This window comes from Argentina anserina, chromosome 4, assembly GCF_933775445.1.
Source record: "Argentina anserina chromosome 4, drPotAnse1.1, whole genome shotgun sequence".
Lineage (NCBI taxonomy): Eukaryota > Viridiplantae > Streptophyta > Magnoliopsida > Rosales > Rosaceae > Argentina > Argentina anserina.
The window spans coordinates 18,639,435-18,653,140 of record NC_065875.1 but is presented as its reverse complement, the minus strand read 5'-3'; the positions used below and the strand labels follow the sequence as shown (position 1 = coordinate 18,653,140).

The following is a 13,706-nucleotide window of genomic DNA, read 5'->3' as shown; positions in this document are numbered from 1 at the left end:
GGTTGTTGTAAGGATGTTGTTTGCTAAGGACCTGAAGTCTTTAGTTGAGGATGCTTGATCGCTGGGTTTGCCTGATGAGTCTTTTGATAGCAGATGTGCTAGTTTGTATGTTGAGAGTTGTGTTTTTTTCTTCTTCTTTGCCAGAGCCTCTATTTATATAGGCTTGCTTGCTCCTTGATGAGATTTATTTCCTTGTAGGACTCCTTGACAGAATATAATCTTTAACCACAGATATCGGTTAACTATATAAAAAAACCTTTAAATAGATTTAAATACGATTAATCGTAGGAATAAAGTCACAGATATTGGCTTCATGAATATCCTAGGCAACTATGCAACAACTATAATTGCCCATTTGAATTTGATCTTCTGCTTGTGAATATCTTCTTCGTGCAACCAATTTGTAGAAAGTTCAAGCCTCAGTGATAGGCATAAATGTTGTTATGCGTTTCAGTAAAACCCGATGATTTTGTTAGAAAAACAATGATATATTGCATATATAATTTAATAAATTGAATTATAAATAATTATAACACAACATTAAAATCTAATAACGAAGAACACGAAAGAAATTCAATATGAATTCAACCAAAATACCGAACGATTGATGATTGAAGAACTAGTTGAGACGCGTGTAATACCACACTGTCCTGAAGACGTTTACGCCTCCTCTACCGGTGTAAGGATGCTTGGCGCTTGTCTCCTAGGATAAAACGACTAAACAATCCTAGGAAGTTGCACTACTAACTAGAACTCTCAACGAACTCGAAAAGTACCTTTTTCTATCACCAGTGAAAAACTAAAAACACTTTGAGAGAGGGAGAGCTGATTGTGTTTGGAATGATTTTACAATGAAAGAATAGTGGCTATTTATACAGTGAGGATTTGCAATCTGCAATGAATAAAATGGTTGTTATAGGAAATCAAAATATCATAACATACATGAGTTACATATGTGACAAGCAATGATTTCAATCTGTTACAAACTTCTCCATAACACACAATAACGTTCAGTTATGGTTGTTAGAAAAAGAAGAATTTGAACAGTCAAGAGAAGTTGAAACGTCCAAAAAGAATTTTCGGAAATGCAAAAAGAATTTGCGTTCCGACCCTCAATTCGGTGTTGCATTTGTGTCCGCAGGTCGCACGGGTTTCCCTTGTTACCCGAGATTTGCACCCCCCTGTGCGTGCACGAGAGAGTATAAATGAGCTTACACACTTTACAATCCATAAACAATGGATTCCATATAAAGTATTTCCAATACTTATGTTTTCCAACGTGAGACAAACACTTTCTCTCATTTTAAGTAGCCATGTTTGAGTGATAATTTCTTATTCACCCACTAACCAAATTACACAAACAAACATATGATCTTGTAACCCTCATTATGGAGAACTCAAATCTATATTCATCTTTGATTAATTATAAGTTTAACTTAATTTAATTAATCAATTAAAATTTAATTTTAAATAATTTATTTAACAATTTTCCCAACAGATCTCTTTTTGTATTTTTTGCTATTTGATTTTTTTTTTGTATTTTCTTTTTCCGAATGCAAGAAAACTAAATGCTGAACGTCAATTAAACTAAATGTAAAAGCAGAAACTTAGAGCGAAGAACGAGAGGTAAACTTGATATGATTAGTTAACCCTTGTAAGGCCAAGGGGGAGGCCACTGATGTTTCACCCCAAGCCTTGCTGTCATGATATTTCCGGCACGAAAAGCTTGCTTTCGAGAACTTCCGAGTGAGGAGTATAGATGCTTGGTGTCACTCACTTCAATTGCACCTTGGCAGATGGTGTTGTGTAGAGATCAGCCTTGTCCCCAAAGACCATGTCATAATGAATGACATCTTCAGGGATAGCCACATGTTGGCCATCATGTTGTTGTGTAGAGGTCTAGCTTCCCCTTACTAAGATCTTCAAAGGGCTTGGAATTTTGCACATGACTTGTACAATTGTTGGAGCGACTAATCAAGTTGTAATCGTCGTCGTACTCGTCATAGATTGGCCCGGTATCGAAGTCATTGTCGTTGGCCTCCTGCTGTAGGTCACAAAATAGTGTGAAAATTGGACCTTTGATATGTGAATTTACGCCCTTGTATAATGATCTGATTTGTGGCATAACCATCTTTATAATCTAAGGCGTAAACATGTGATGTATCTATGAAATAAAAACCATAATTTGGTTTTTGTTCCCTATGCATGTGAAAACTCCACGGGATATGGAAGCCATGAATTGGCTTTTGAGGATAGCCATATGATTGATGATTAGCTCCACCAAGATCTTGACTATTCTCTTGAGCACGTCCAGAACCAACAACCATTTAATTGGTTATTAGATTAATTTCCCTTTGATGAATGATCTCTAGCCCCCCACGTGGCCATGTGTTTGACCAGTATCTACGTAGATCTCCTGCTCCATGGAAGGGATAGTTATCACTTGCTCAGAGGCATAATAATTGTCATCTGAACATTTTTCTAGATGATGTGCTCCATGTCAACCTGTGATTCGCCGCTATTAACTACCATAACATCGGTAATTAATTAATAATAATAATACGATAAATATCTGAATCGCACCCTGTTTGTTGTTCGTGAAGTAAGTTTAATGTAACTCTTAAATAGTATATATTCAGAAATACTCGAGCTCAATCACGCCGGGTCACATAAATTAATCTAAAACACATATTAGCTTAAAATGTATATTTTGGCTCAAAGACCGGCTAACATTGATAAATTTGTCACTCTGTTCAAGTGGGTGCTAGTTCTCAGCATGCTTGACACTTTTATGACAGAGACAGGATATAGAAACCTGTCTTTAGTCAAATCCCACGAGGCCACGGGGATATAGAACTTTTTTTAATCAAGGGGATATAGAACTTGGGGACCAAGTACAATAATTCATAAACTTAGAGCGCAAGTATGTGGAGACGGTTTTCATATCAAGAAGTTTGACCAACACTATATTATAATGGTAACAAATAAGGACCCGCAACTGTGTAGTGTTGTATATAACTGCTACCTCGCCGGAAAATTTATCATATCTGGAAAAGAGGTGGTAAGTAATAACGAAATGTCTCTCTTGCTCGATTGATTTTTTGCTCACAGCTGACTAATTTGCACAACCTTTTTTTCTGCAGCTCTGATCTTATATAGCAAGTAGCTGAGTTCTGCTACTGTTGTCGACAACAATGGCCGATGATCACGAAAACCAGTTAATAAATGGGGCCCCAGAGCCAGCAGAAACAGCATCAAAGAAATCAGAAGAAATCAAAAACGGCCAAGAAGCAGATAGTACTTCTGGTATTAAGAGCAATAAGCAGGAGGAAGCAACCAATACAGTACCATTCTACAAGCTTTTCTCATTTGCTGATTCCATGGATTACATGTTGATGTCTGCTGGTACGATCGGCGCAGTCGGAAATGGAATGGCTCTGCCTCTAATGACCGTGATCATGGGAGAGGTGATCAACTCCTTTGGAGGAGCTACCGATACCGACAATGTGGTTCGTCTTGTTTCCAAGGTAAGATCAGTCGTCATCTCTGTACTAATTTACAACTATGTTTATTGCAGATCTAAATAGTATGTAATGTAGGTGCTAATAGGTACAGGTGTATTTTATATGCAAATTACTGATACGTAATAGTCTGTAGTTGATGCAACTTGTTACTTGTATATGTTAAACTGGAAATTAGTTAGATGATCAATTCGATCGGTCGTTGACTTATTGTGGTCAGATCTGTTATGGATACATTTATGACCATATTGTCTATAGGACCCTCCTATATATTCAAGTGTATATTCTTTTGATAAGAAAAAAAAATTAAGTGTACGTCCATATACGTTGGTTCCCTAGCTTGTTTATTATTGAGGATGGACACGATTTACAGTATTTTTACTACATACTGTACAAGTAACTCAATTAAGTCTACTTATTTTCACTGTGTGGCTAATTACCATCCTCATCAGGTATCGCTGAAGTTCGTTTACTTGGCTGTAGGGGCTGCAGCTGCTGCATTTTTACGTAAGCAATGCCGGCATTAAATCTTAATTACCATGCCTAGTAATTTAGTAGTCCTGCTTTTTATATAATGATGACTTCACTTGTGATTTTGTATGTGACAGAAATGTCTTGCTGGATGGTCACTGGAGAAAGACAGGCTGCACGTATAAGAAGTTTATACTTGAAAACAATATTGAGGCAAGATGTTGGCTATTTCGATAAAGAAGCCAACACTGGGGAAATTGTTGGGAGAATGTCAGGTGATACTGTGCTCATTCAAGAGGCCATGGGGGAGAAAGTATGAATTTTACTACACAGAAATTAAAAACCTTCAATAATAATCATGTAGCCTCTACTTCTATTTATCCGATCCTCCTATTGCAGGTAGGAACATTTATCCAGTTATTTGCAACATTTATTGGAGCCTATATTATAGCATTTGTCAAGGGATGGCTCCTCACCCTTGTCATGCTCACCTCTCTTCCCCCTCTTGTCTTCTCTGGTGCTGTCATGGCTCTCACTATAAGGGCATTGGCATCCCGCGGACAAGCTGCGTATTCAGTTGGGGCAACTGTGGTAGAGCAGACAATTGGTTCAATAAAAACGGTATGCATTTCAATCTTCCAAACACAGATTGTTATATATGCGTTACGTACCTTGCTTCTTTATATGGAATTAACATTCCCTGTTTGTAACTTACATAGGTTGCATCATTTACCGGGGAGAAGCAAGCGATAACTAAGTACAATAATTCCTTAACTAAAGCTTACAATTCTGGTGTGCAAGAGGGTTTAGCATCAGGACTGGGTCTTGGTACAGTTATCTTTACAATATTCTGCAGTTATGCATTGGCTATCTGGTATGGAGGCAAAATGATACTTGAAAAGGGGTACAATGGAGGAGATGTCATTAATGTGATTTTTGCTGTGTTAACTGGCTCATTGTAAGTTTTTTCATTGCTTTCCTATTCTCAACCCTCCTAATTTTATGCATGGAATTGATTGTGTCATTGTAATATGAGTATATCATCAGTGTATTTCTTGCTAAAATTTCAGCTGTCTTGGGCAAGCATCTCCATGTGTGAGTGCATTTTCTGCTGGACAAGCTGCAGCTTATAAGATGTTTGAGACAATTAACAGAAGGCCAGACATAGATGTGTATGACACCAGAGGATTAAACTCACAAGAGATCCGTGGAGATATTGAACTGAAGGATGTTTATTTTAGTTATCCAGCAAGACCGGATGAGCAAATATTCCTCGGATTTTCACTCTCGATACCTAGTGGTACAACTGCTGCTTTGGTTGGACAAAGTGGAAGTGGTAAATCAACTGTCGTTAGTTTGATTGAGAGATTTTACGACCCCCAGGCTGGCGAAATTCTTATTGATGGGATTAATCTAAAGGAGTTTCAACTGAAATGGATCAGAGAAAAAATAGGTCTTGTAAGTCAGGAACCAGTTTTGTTTACTGGTAGCATTAAAGATAACATTGCATATGGAAAGGATGGCGCCACAATCGAAGAAATGAGAGCTGCTGCTGAGCTAGCAAATGCTGCTAAATTCATAGACAAACTACCTCAGGTCAAATTCTTTTCTTACTTTCTTTAATTTAAGTTTTCTCCACTCTAGTTAGTTTACCATAATTCCAATTTTTGAGCTCTTTATTTTTGTTTCTAATATTTTTGTTTCCTGTCTTCAGGGACTAGATACTATGGTTGGTGAGCATGGAACTCAGTTATCTGGGGGTCAAAAGCAGAGAGTTGCTATAGCCAGAGCAATTCTGAAGAACCCGAGAATTCTACTTTTGGATGAAGCAACAAGTGCTCTTGATGCAGAATCTGAGAGAGTTGTGCAAGAGGCATTAGACAGAATTATGGTAAACAGGACTACTGTCATTGTTGCTCATCGCTTGAGCACAGTGAGGAATGCTGATACCATTGCAGTAATACATCGGGGAAAAATTGTTGAAAAAGGTAAATGTTGTTAACATCATCATCCTCCCATCTAACTGACATAAGTAAATGATTTATTGTCTTTATCCTATAGTCCTGATTTTACCAACATTTTTTTGTCAGTAGTTTTTACATAACATATTCTTTACTTATGTGTGTGACAATACTAATATTTTCAATATATTGAGCAGGACCACATACTGAGCTAGTTAAGGATCCGGATGGTGCATATAGTCAACTTATAAGGTTGCAAGAAATGGGCAGTGTTTCAGAATATCATGTTCAGGAAAAGGTAGAACTTTCCTCAAGTTTTCGGAAACATTCTTCCTTCAAATCCATAAGTAGGCAGTCATCAGAAATTGGAAATAGTAGTCGTCGAAGTCACTCATTTTCAGTCTCACTTGGTGCTCCTACTGTGACTGGTATCCAAGAAATAGCACCTGCTGAACCTCATAATCCAGTTGCATCATCAGAAGTGCATCCAGAAGTCCCACTTAGCCGCTTAGCTAACCTAAACAAAACGGAAATTCCAGTTCTACTTCTAGGTGCCTTAGGTGCTGCAATCTGTGGAGTAGTCTTTCCTGTCTTTGGGGTGCTAATATCCAGCATCATCAAGAGCTTCTTTGATACACCTCATCAGCTCCGAAAAGACTCCAAGTTTTGGGCATTAATATTCGTTGTTATTGGAGTGGTAGCTCTCTTGGCACATCCAATGAGAGCATACTTTTTTGCTGTGGCAGGGTCTAGGTTAATAAGACGAGTACGTTCAATGTGCTTTGAGAAAGTTGTTTATATGGAAGCAAGTTGGTTTGATCAAGCCGAGCACTCGAGTGGTGTAATTGGTGCGAGGCTTTCAGGAGATGCAGCTTCTCTGCGAGGGCTGGTTGGTGATGCTCTCAGTTTGGCTGTTATGAATGCATCAACTACAATTGCTGGCTTGGTCATTGCGTTTTTGGCTAGCTGGCAACTTGCTTTTATCATCCTTGTTATGCTGCCTCTATTAGCAATAAGTGGGTATTTCCAAATTGAAGTCATCAAAGGATTAAGCGCGAATGCAAAGGTACTGCTCTAAATTACATTTTTTGGATTTTTTGTTATGTATTACATGAAACTTCTCAACATGACAATGCATAGAGTGGTCAAAACCCCTTATGAATCTATAAGTACGGTTCCCATTTTCCCATGTTGGATCTATAATGTCAACAATCCTGCTTCATGTACATGGGTTTTCTTCCATTCGCTGATAAAGTACATGATGCAGAAAATGTACGAAGATGCAAGCCAAGTCGCAACTGATGCTGTGGGGAGTATTAGAACAATTGCTTCATTTTGTGCCGAGGAAAAGGTTATTGAGTTGTACAAGACAAAATGTGAAGGTCCTATCAAGGTAGGGATACGTCAAGGAGTAGTCAGTGGGATAGGCTTTGGCGTATCGTTCTTCTTGCTCTTTTCTGTATATGCATGCAGTTTCTATGCTGGCGCTCGACTTGTCGAAGCAGGCAAGACAACATTTGAAGATGTTTTCCGGGTAAGTTCTTCATCCTTGTATCTATTACTTGAGAAAAAAAACTTTTACCATATAAGTCCATAGTTGACATTTCTCTGTCCTGGATTGTAGGTTTTCTTTGCTCTTACTATGACAGCTATGGCGCTGTCTCAACAGGGTTCCATGGCCCCCGACGCAAGTAAAGGAAAGAGCTCTGCTGCTTCCATATTTTCAATTCTTGACGGGAAATCAAAAATAGATGCTAGTGACAACTCTGGAGAAACTATAGAAAATTTGAAGGGAGAAATTGAACTCCGCCATGTTAGTTTCAAGTATCCAAATAGACCTAATGTACCAATCTTCCAGGATCTGTGCTTGACCATTCACCATGGGAAGGTAACTTTTGTGTGTTGTACTAGTTTCTTAACCTGTTCTCAAGACTTCAAAGAAATATTTGACTTACCAATCTATGTTGTACTATTCAGACGGTTGCACTGGTTGGAGAAAGTGGAAGTGGGAAATCAACAGTGATCTCATTGCTGCAGAGATTTTACGATCCTGACTCAGGTCACATTACGATAGATGGTATCAAAATACAGACATTACAGCTGAAGTGGCTGAGGCAACAAATGGGGCTGGTGAGCCAGGAGCCTGTGCTTTTCAATGACACTATCCGAGCCAACATCGCATACGGAAAGGAAGAGACTGCAACCGAAGCTGAAATTATAGCTGCAGCGGAATTGGCAAACGCTCACAAGTTCATAAGTAGTTTACAACAGGTAGGTACTTAATCAACAAGCTAGTTCCGTAAATAAGAATGTATATAGTCTATTAAAGTCAGGTACTGAATGCTGAAGCATTATGTGTACCAAACAATGCAGGGGTATGATACACAAGTAGGAGAGCGAGGGGTCCAACTTTCCGGCGGACAGAAGCAAAGAATTGCCATTGCAAGAGCTATAATGAAGTCACCAAAGATATTACTACTAGATGAAGCCACAAGTGCTCTTGATGCTGAATCCGAAAGAGTGGTTCAAGATGCACTAGATCGGGTTATGGTGGATCGAACTACTGTGGTGGTAGCCCATCGGCTGTCGACAATCAAGGGAGCCGATCTGATAGCTGTGGTGAAAAATGGAGTCATTGCAGAGAAAGGAAAGCATGAGACTTTGATCAATATCAAGGATGGCACTTATGCTTCACTGGTAGCATTACATGCAAGTGCCTCATCGTAGAGAGCTTTCTTCTATTTCTAATTAAATTCAAATTTGTGTCGACCTGTTGTATGAACTTGATGTAATCTTTTTGGTGATCTCAAGTTCAAAGTTATGTTTAATTTTTTGTGTGGTACATAGCTTCATGTCCATGGTGTTCTATTAGCAGACACCCCTATTGTCACAGATTTCATGCATTGAATCTAATATCATTGATCCTTCGATCAGATCCAAACAAAACAAAATAATTTACATTGGAACTGTTCCGCTACTTCTTAGTTGCTTTTTCTTTGATTAATCTATAGATTCAAGGCCTGTATCCGTCAAGTTGGAATTTGTCACCCACATTCATTCATCGATTCTAAAATCATTGAGCCTTCTGTCATATCCAAACAAAGAAGATAATTTACACGAAACTGTTCCACTTCTCAGTTGCTTTCTTTTCGATCATTAATCTATGATTCTATGGCTTCCACCCCTCAAGTTGGAATTAAAATATCATCACTACTATAGAAATAATAGAGTTATGATGGGCCGGACATACACTACGTGACAGGCCTGTCATTAACAAGAATTTCTTGCTTTGGCTAATGTAATGAAAAAAAAAAATTTCAAGTAACTAATCAAGTCTCACCTCACTGTTTGACTCCTAAAACATTCTCAGCAATTCATTGTACAAAATTCTTGTGAGGAGATCGAATATGAATCCAGTTCTGAGCTTTCAAGATGTGTTTTGACCAAAAAAAAAAGAGCTTTCAAGATGTGTGCTTTTGGGTATGGTTAATTACCCTCGAGAGATTTGGGCATAACTGACTTGGTTATTTTGACTATTTTCCTCTCTACGAATTATCCAAAATGTACCTTAATCCTCCCAAAGATGCCAGGAGAAATTGTTGTGAGATTATTGTTCTAATTAGCCACATATTCCTGCAGCAAATGATGGTAATCAAGATTAATATTGTGGATAGTTTTGGTTTTGAGGGACGAGGTCATATACACATGCTTGCTATTTGCAGATATTATTCCTTAACAGATGCACAAGAGGTCCAAAGGCAGTTGGTGTCCCAATATGTTCGTTTTCAATAAATGAAGGTGATTCAATTCATAGCTTTTGCTAAAGCTGTTGGTAAATTTTCTCAATGCTTGTGTGTTGCTCTAAGTTTATTCATTCATAATATATGTGAGAGCTACTCTAATGATCGAGGATCATTAAAGTAAGGATTAATTGAAGATTTTTTTGTTTCACTCTCAATTTGATCGCTCATCTATTTAGTTTTTAGGTGTATTTATAAATGTATCAACTCTACATATTTTCAGCTAAATTGAAAACGGTAAGAAAATAATCGTATAAGTGACTTATCAATTATGAACTTGCACAATTTTGATTTGTACAATCAGAAAATTAGTTGAATTTTTGTATAAATAATATGTTCATTCATATAGACCTAAATACTGAAAATTCTTAAAATGCCAAAATGTGATCGAGAACTGAGTCTCATTTATAACTATTCATTCGAAAGTCATCACTAGCCTTCATTTGTGTAGTTCTCGTTGGAAGAACCGAAGAACACCCTATATATATATATGTTGGCATAGGTTTATGTCTGGCCATAATCAGCACTGAAATCAGCACAGCTAAGCCCAAGCAAAGCTCGAACCCGCAGCACTAGCGTGGAGCTAGCGACGCTAGCTGCGCAACGTGTCACAGTACGGCCTAATCCGACTAAGGACGCGCCCTCACGCGCGCCCCGAAGATGGCTCCAGAAAACACTTTTATATGGAGCAAATCCCACATCGGGAAATGAACGTTTGGCTCACCTCTACTCAGCTATTAAAGGACAAACCTCATGTCATTTCAAGTAAGTAAACTGGACTACTCACTGTTACTACGTCAAAATTACCATTTGCCTTACTTAAGCATCAGAGAGTCGAAAACCACGTCACAGTGGTCTCCACTATAACGAGGTATACTACTGGTAATAGGAAGAAGAGCAAGGAGTATAGCACTATACAAATCAGTGTAGTGGAGTGAACTACACCGTCGTAGTACACTACATTAACATTGGCGCAGTCTGTGGGAATCCGTAACAAAAAAGTTCATGTGATACACTTATGCAAAACCTCGCAAAACAGCTAAGTTTCGAAATGAACACTCCTAATTCCCCACCACCCAACTCAACTGACGGTCACGTCAAAGATGTCACCGACTTCAGCTTAAACCACCCCCTGACCTCCCCAAATGGAGAACTCATAATCCTCATCCCCACACCCGGGACCGTTGCGAGCACTAGCACAACATCAGACCCCATTGTGGCAGCAAAGCTAGCAAGCGTGACAAAGGACCTCGCCGAGAGTACGAAATGAGAGGAAGCTAAGGGCAAGAAAGTTGTGACGTTACAAGCTAAACTTGACAAAATGAAAGTGAAGCTCGCAAATGCAAGCGTATTAGAAGGCAGAAGGAATCGCAACGCGAGGGTAGTGCGCAGTCAAAAGGCAGAGAACAAGTCAATCTGAGCGTCAGCCTTACCCCCTCTAAGCTTCGAAATAAACGACCTCTGTCCCCCAAGCGCACGAACAGAAACCACAAAGAAGAGAGTGTGAGCGTGAGTTCTCGGTCATGACCCCGTAATGCTAGCGAAAGTTCAGATCCCACACTAGGCCTGATCCAACAGAGACTGAACGTAATAGAACAACGGGACGTGCACCCTCCGTGTTACCAACCAGTATTCACAACAAGGTCATGACCCTTTACTGTGTGCATCATGAACACTGTCGGCCTACCGCAGTAGAAAAGTCCAAACATTACACCGTAAACGGGTGAGGGAGACCCGTTCCGGCACATGACAACTTTAAGAAGGTCACTGCGAGCAGGGAGTTCGACAATGCAACACTCTATCACCTATTCAGTGAGACATTGGATAGTAACGCAACGAACTAGTTTTTCGAGCAACCAGTGAACTCTATGGACTCATTCACGCAGCTGACTACTGCGTTCCTGAACAAGTTCATGCTCATGGCTGGTGATGCGCACACCACAGACGGCCTATTCCAAGTAAAGCAAGAGAACAAAGAGACCCTAGGCGCTTTCGTCATGATGTGGCAGACAGCTGCATCCAAGTGTTGCAACCTTAATAAAACGCTCACTCTAGCCGCATTCAAGGAGGGATTGCGGTCTGAGAGTTTCTTATTCCATATCAACGTGGACTCAAGGATGAAGGATGTCACCTATGATGAGATCATGATAAAAAAAACGGTAAGGTACACTCAAGCAGAGTATGTAACCTATAGGGAAAAGAGAACGCCCATACCGTCAGATAGGAGCAGTGTGACGCAGTCGCCCACGCCTCAAAACACGGCTCGAGTGCAGCGTGAACTTTTCCCAGTTAATGATGACCGTAGCAAAGGCATAAAGAGGGATTGGCATAAATCAAACCGCCACGATGGGCGTAACCAGGACTGGCAGGGGGGCCGAGATAAGTACAAGAGACAAGGCGGCGAGCGCTGTGACAATATGGACTTTCGCCAAGTCAACACGGCGGGTCACCGTAATGACAGGGCACAACAAAGGGAAGAAACCCTTGAAGACTTCTATCATAAGAAAAAGGAGACAATAAAAAAGCCAGAGAGAGTGTAGTATCCTAAAGCTGAGGAGGATACTGGCAAGTGGTGTACGTTCCACGAGGATGGGGTCACAACACAAATGATTGTAGGACCCTCCACGCAATTGATAGGAGCACTTTATGTGATGTTCTTAACATGTTTTTACCTCCCCTTTGTATTTTGCTTAGCCCTTATTGTTGTAATATCGAGTCATTGAGTTGAATAATGAGTCTCTGGTGATGTTGGTTTTTGTGTGTGCTAAAACGGGCGTAAAACGCAGAAATTGTCGAGAGTACTATATAGAGTAGTATTCCTTGTCGAACTAGGAAACCTAGTTGGGTTAGGAGTTTTATTATTTGACATTTCTATAACATTTGTGAATTATTTTAATCTTATTCTTTTATTTTTTATTTTCAGAATTAAATGAGACATAAAAACTTGGAAACAAAAGAAGAAAAAGGAAAGAAGTAATTTAGTTTCTGAATGCGATAAAAAAGAAGAAATATGCAGCCTCAAAAGAGTGAAGGTTCATCCGGCCATAAATAGAAAAGAAGAAGAAAATAAGGAAAGAAAAGAAGAAAAAAAAAATGAGAGAACTAAGAGATAATTAAGTAGAATGCATGTGGCCTAAAAGAAGGGAGAATGCATGTGACCAACAAAGATGATCATCATTCAATGTTGAAGGAAAGAAAAGAAGAAAAAGGAAAGAGATAATCAGCCCATAACCATGCAATCCCTCTCCCTCATTCCTTTATAAATAGCATGACATTTTTTCACATTGGCATCACTTCTCCCTTTGCAAAATAATACCAAAGCTCTACTAAAATAACTCCACAACTCACCACAAAAATCAGCAGCATTTCCTCCATCTCCACTACTCATGTATGGCTCGTTGTATTTTTGTATCAAGAAAATACTTTGTCTATGAAGATCTTTATGTATTGTGGATGTTCATCCTTTGGTTTGGTATATTGTTGAATAATTTCAGATTTTATTTGTTATTTATATGACAATTTGCAGTCCTTATATTATGACAATTTATTTATTTGTGATTCAATTCATGTGTTCTTCATTGCATTTATATATTTTTAGTTAATTTTCTGATATGTGCAACCAAATTTAGTGTTTGAATGCAGTCTTTGTAATAGTATTTGAATGCAATTTTCATCTACCAAATTGGTACACATCAAATCATGCGCTCAGGAAAATAAGGTGAATAAATCTCACTATGACGAGTCTATCCTTGGCGGTGACTAATATTTACGTTTTACTTAAAAGATCGAACTATGACATGTATATGATATAGTGGGTTGTGTATGTGTATAAATGGTAAATACGATACATATATATGGGTTGCTATATTATATACTGTCACGTTCTTATTTCCAAATGAGTTATACTGTGACAACTATATTTATTTTATTTGAGCAAGAGTCGCTTGGTTGTT

At 38.8% G+C, this 13,706-nt stretch overlaps 1 protein-coding gene across 1 annotated transcript; it reads left to right on the top strand.

Annotated features, from left to right (window-relative positions):
* The first annotated feature begins 3,135 nt into the window (after positions 1 to 3,135).
* On the top strand, positions 3,136 to 8,795 carry LOC126792537 (ABC transporter B family member 11-like). The gene is made up of 12 exons (XM_050518942.1): positions 3,136 to 3,527; positions 3,974 to 4,028; positions 4,130 to 4,305; positions 4,392 to 4,613; positions 4,712 to 4,950; positions 5,063 to 5,588; positions 5,707 to 5,980; positions 6,151 to 7,019; positions 7,221 to 7,487; positions 7,578 to 7,841; positions 7,931 to 8,224; positions 8,327 to 8,795. The coding sequence occupies exons 1-12, from the start codon at positions 3,195 to 3,197 to the stop codon at positions 8,678 to 8,680; spliced, it is 3,873 nt and encodes a 1,290-aa protein (XP_050374899.1). The 5' UTR covers positions 3,136 to 3,194; the 3' UTR covers positions 8,681 to 8,795.
* The last annotated feature ends 4,911 nt before the right edge of the window (positions 8,796 to 13,706 follow it).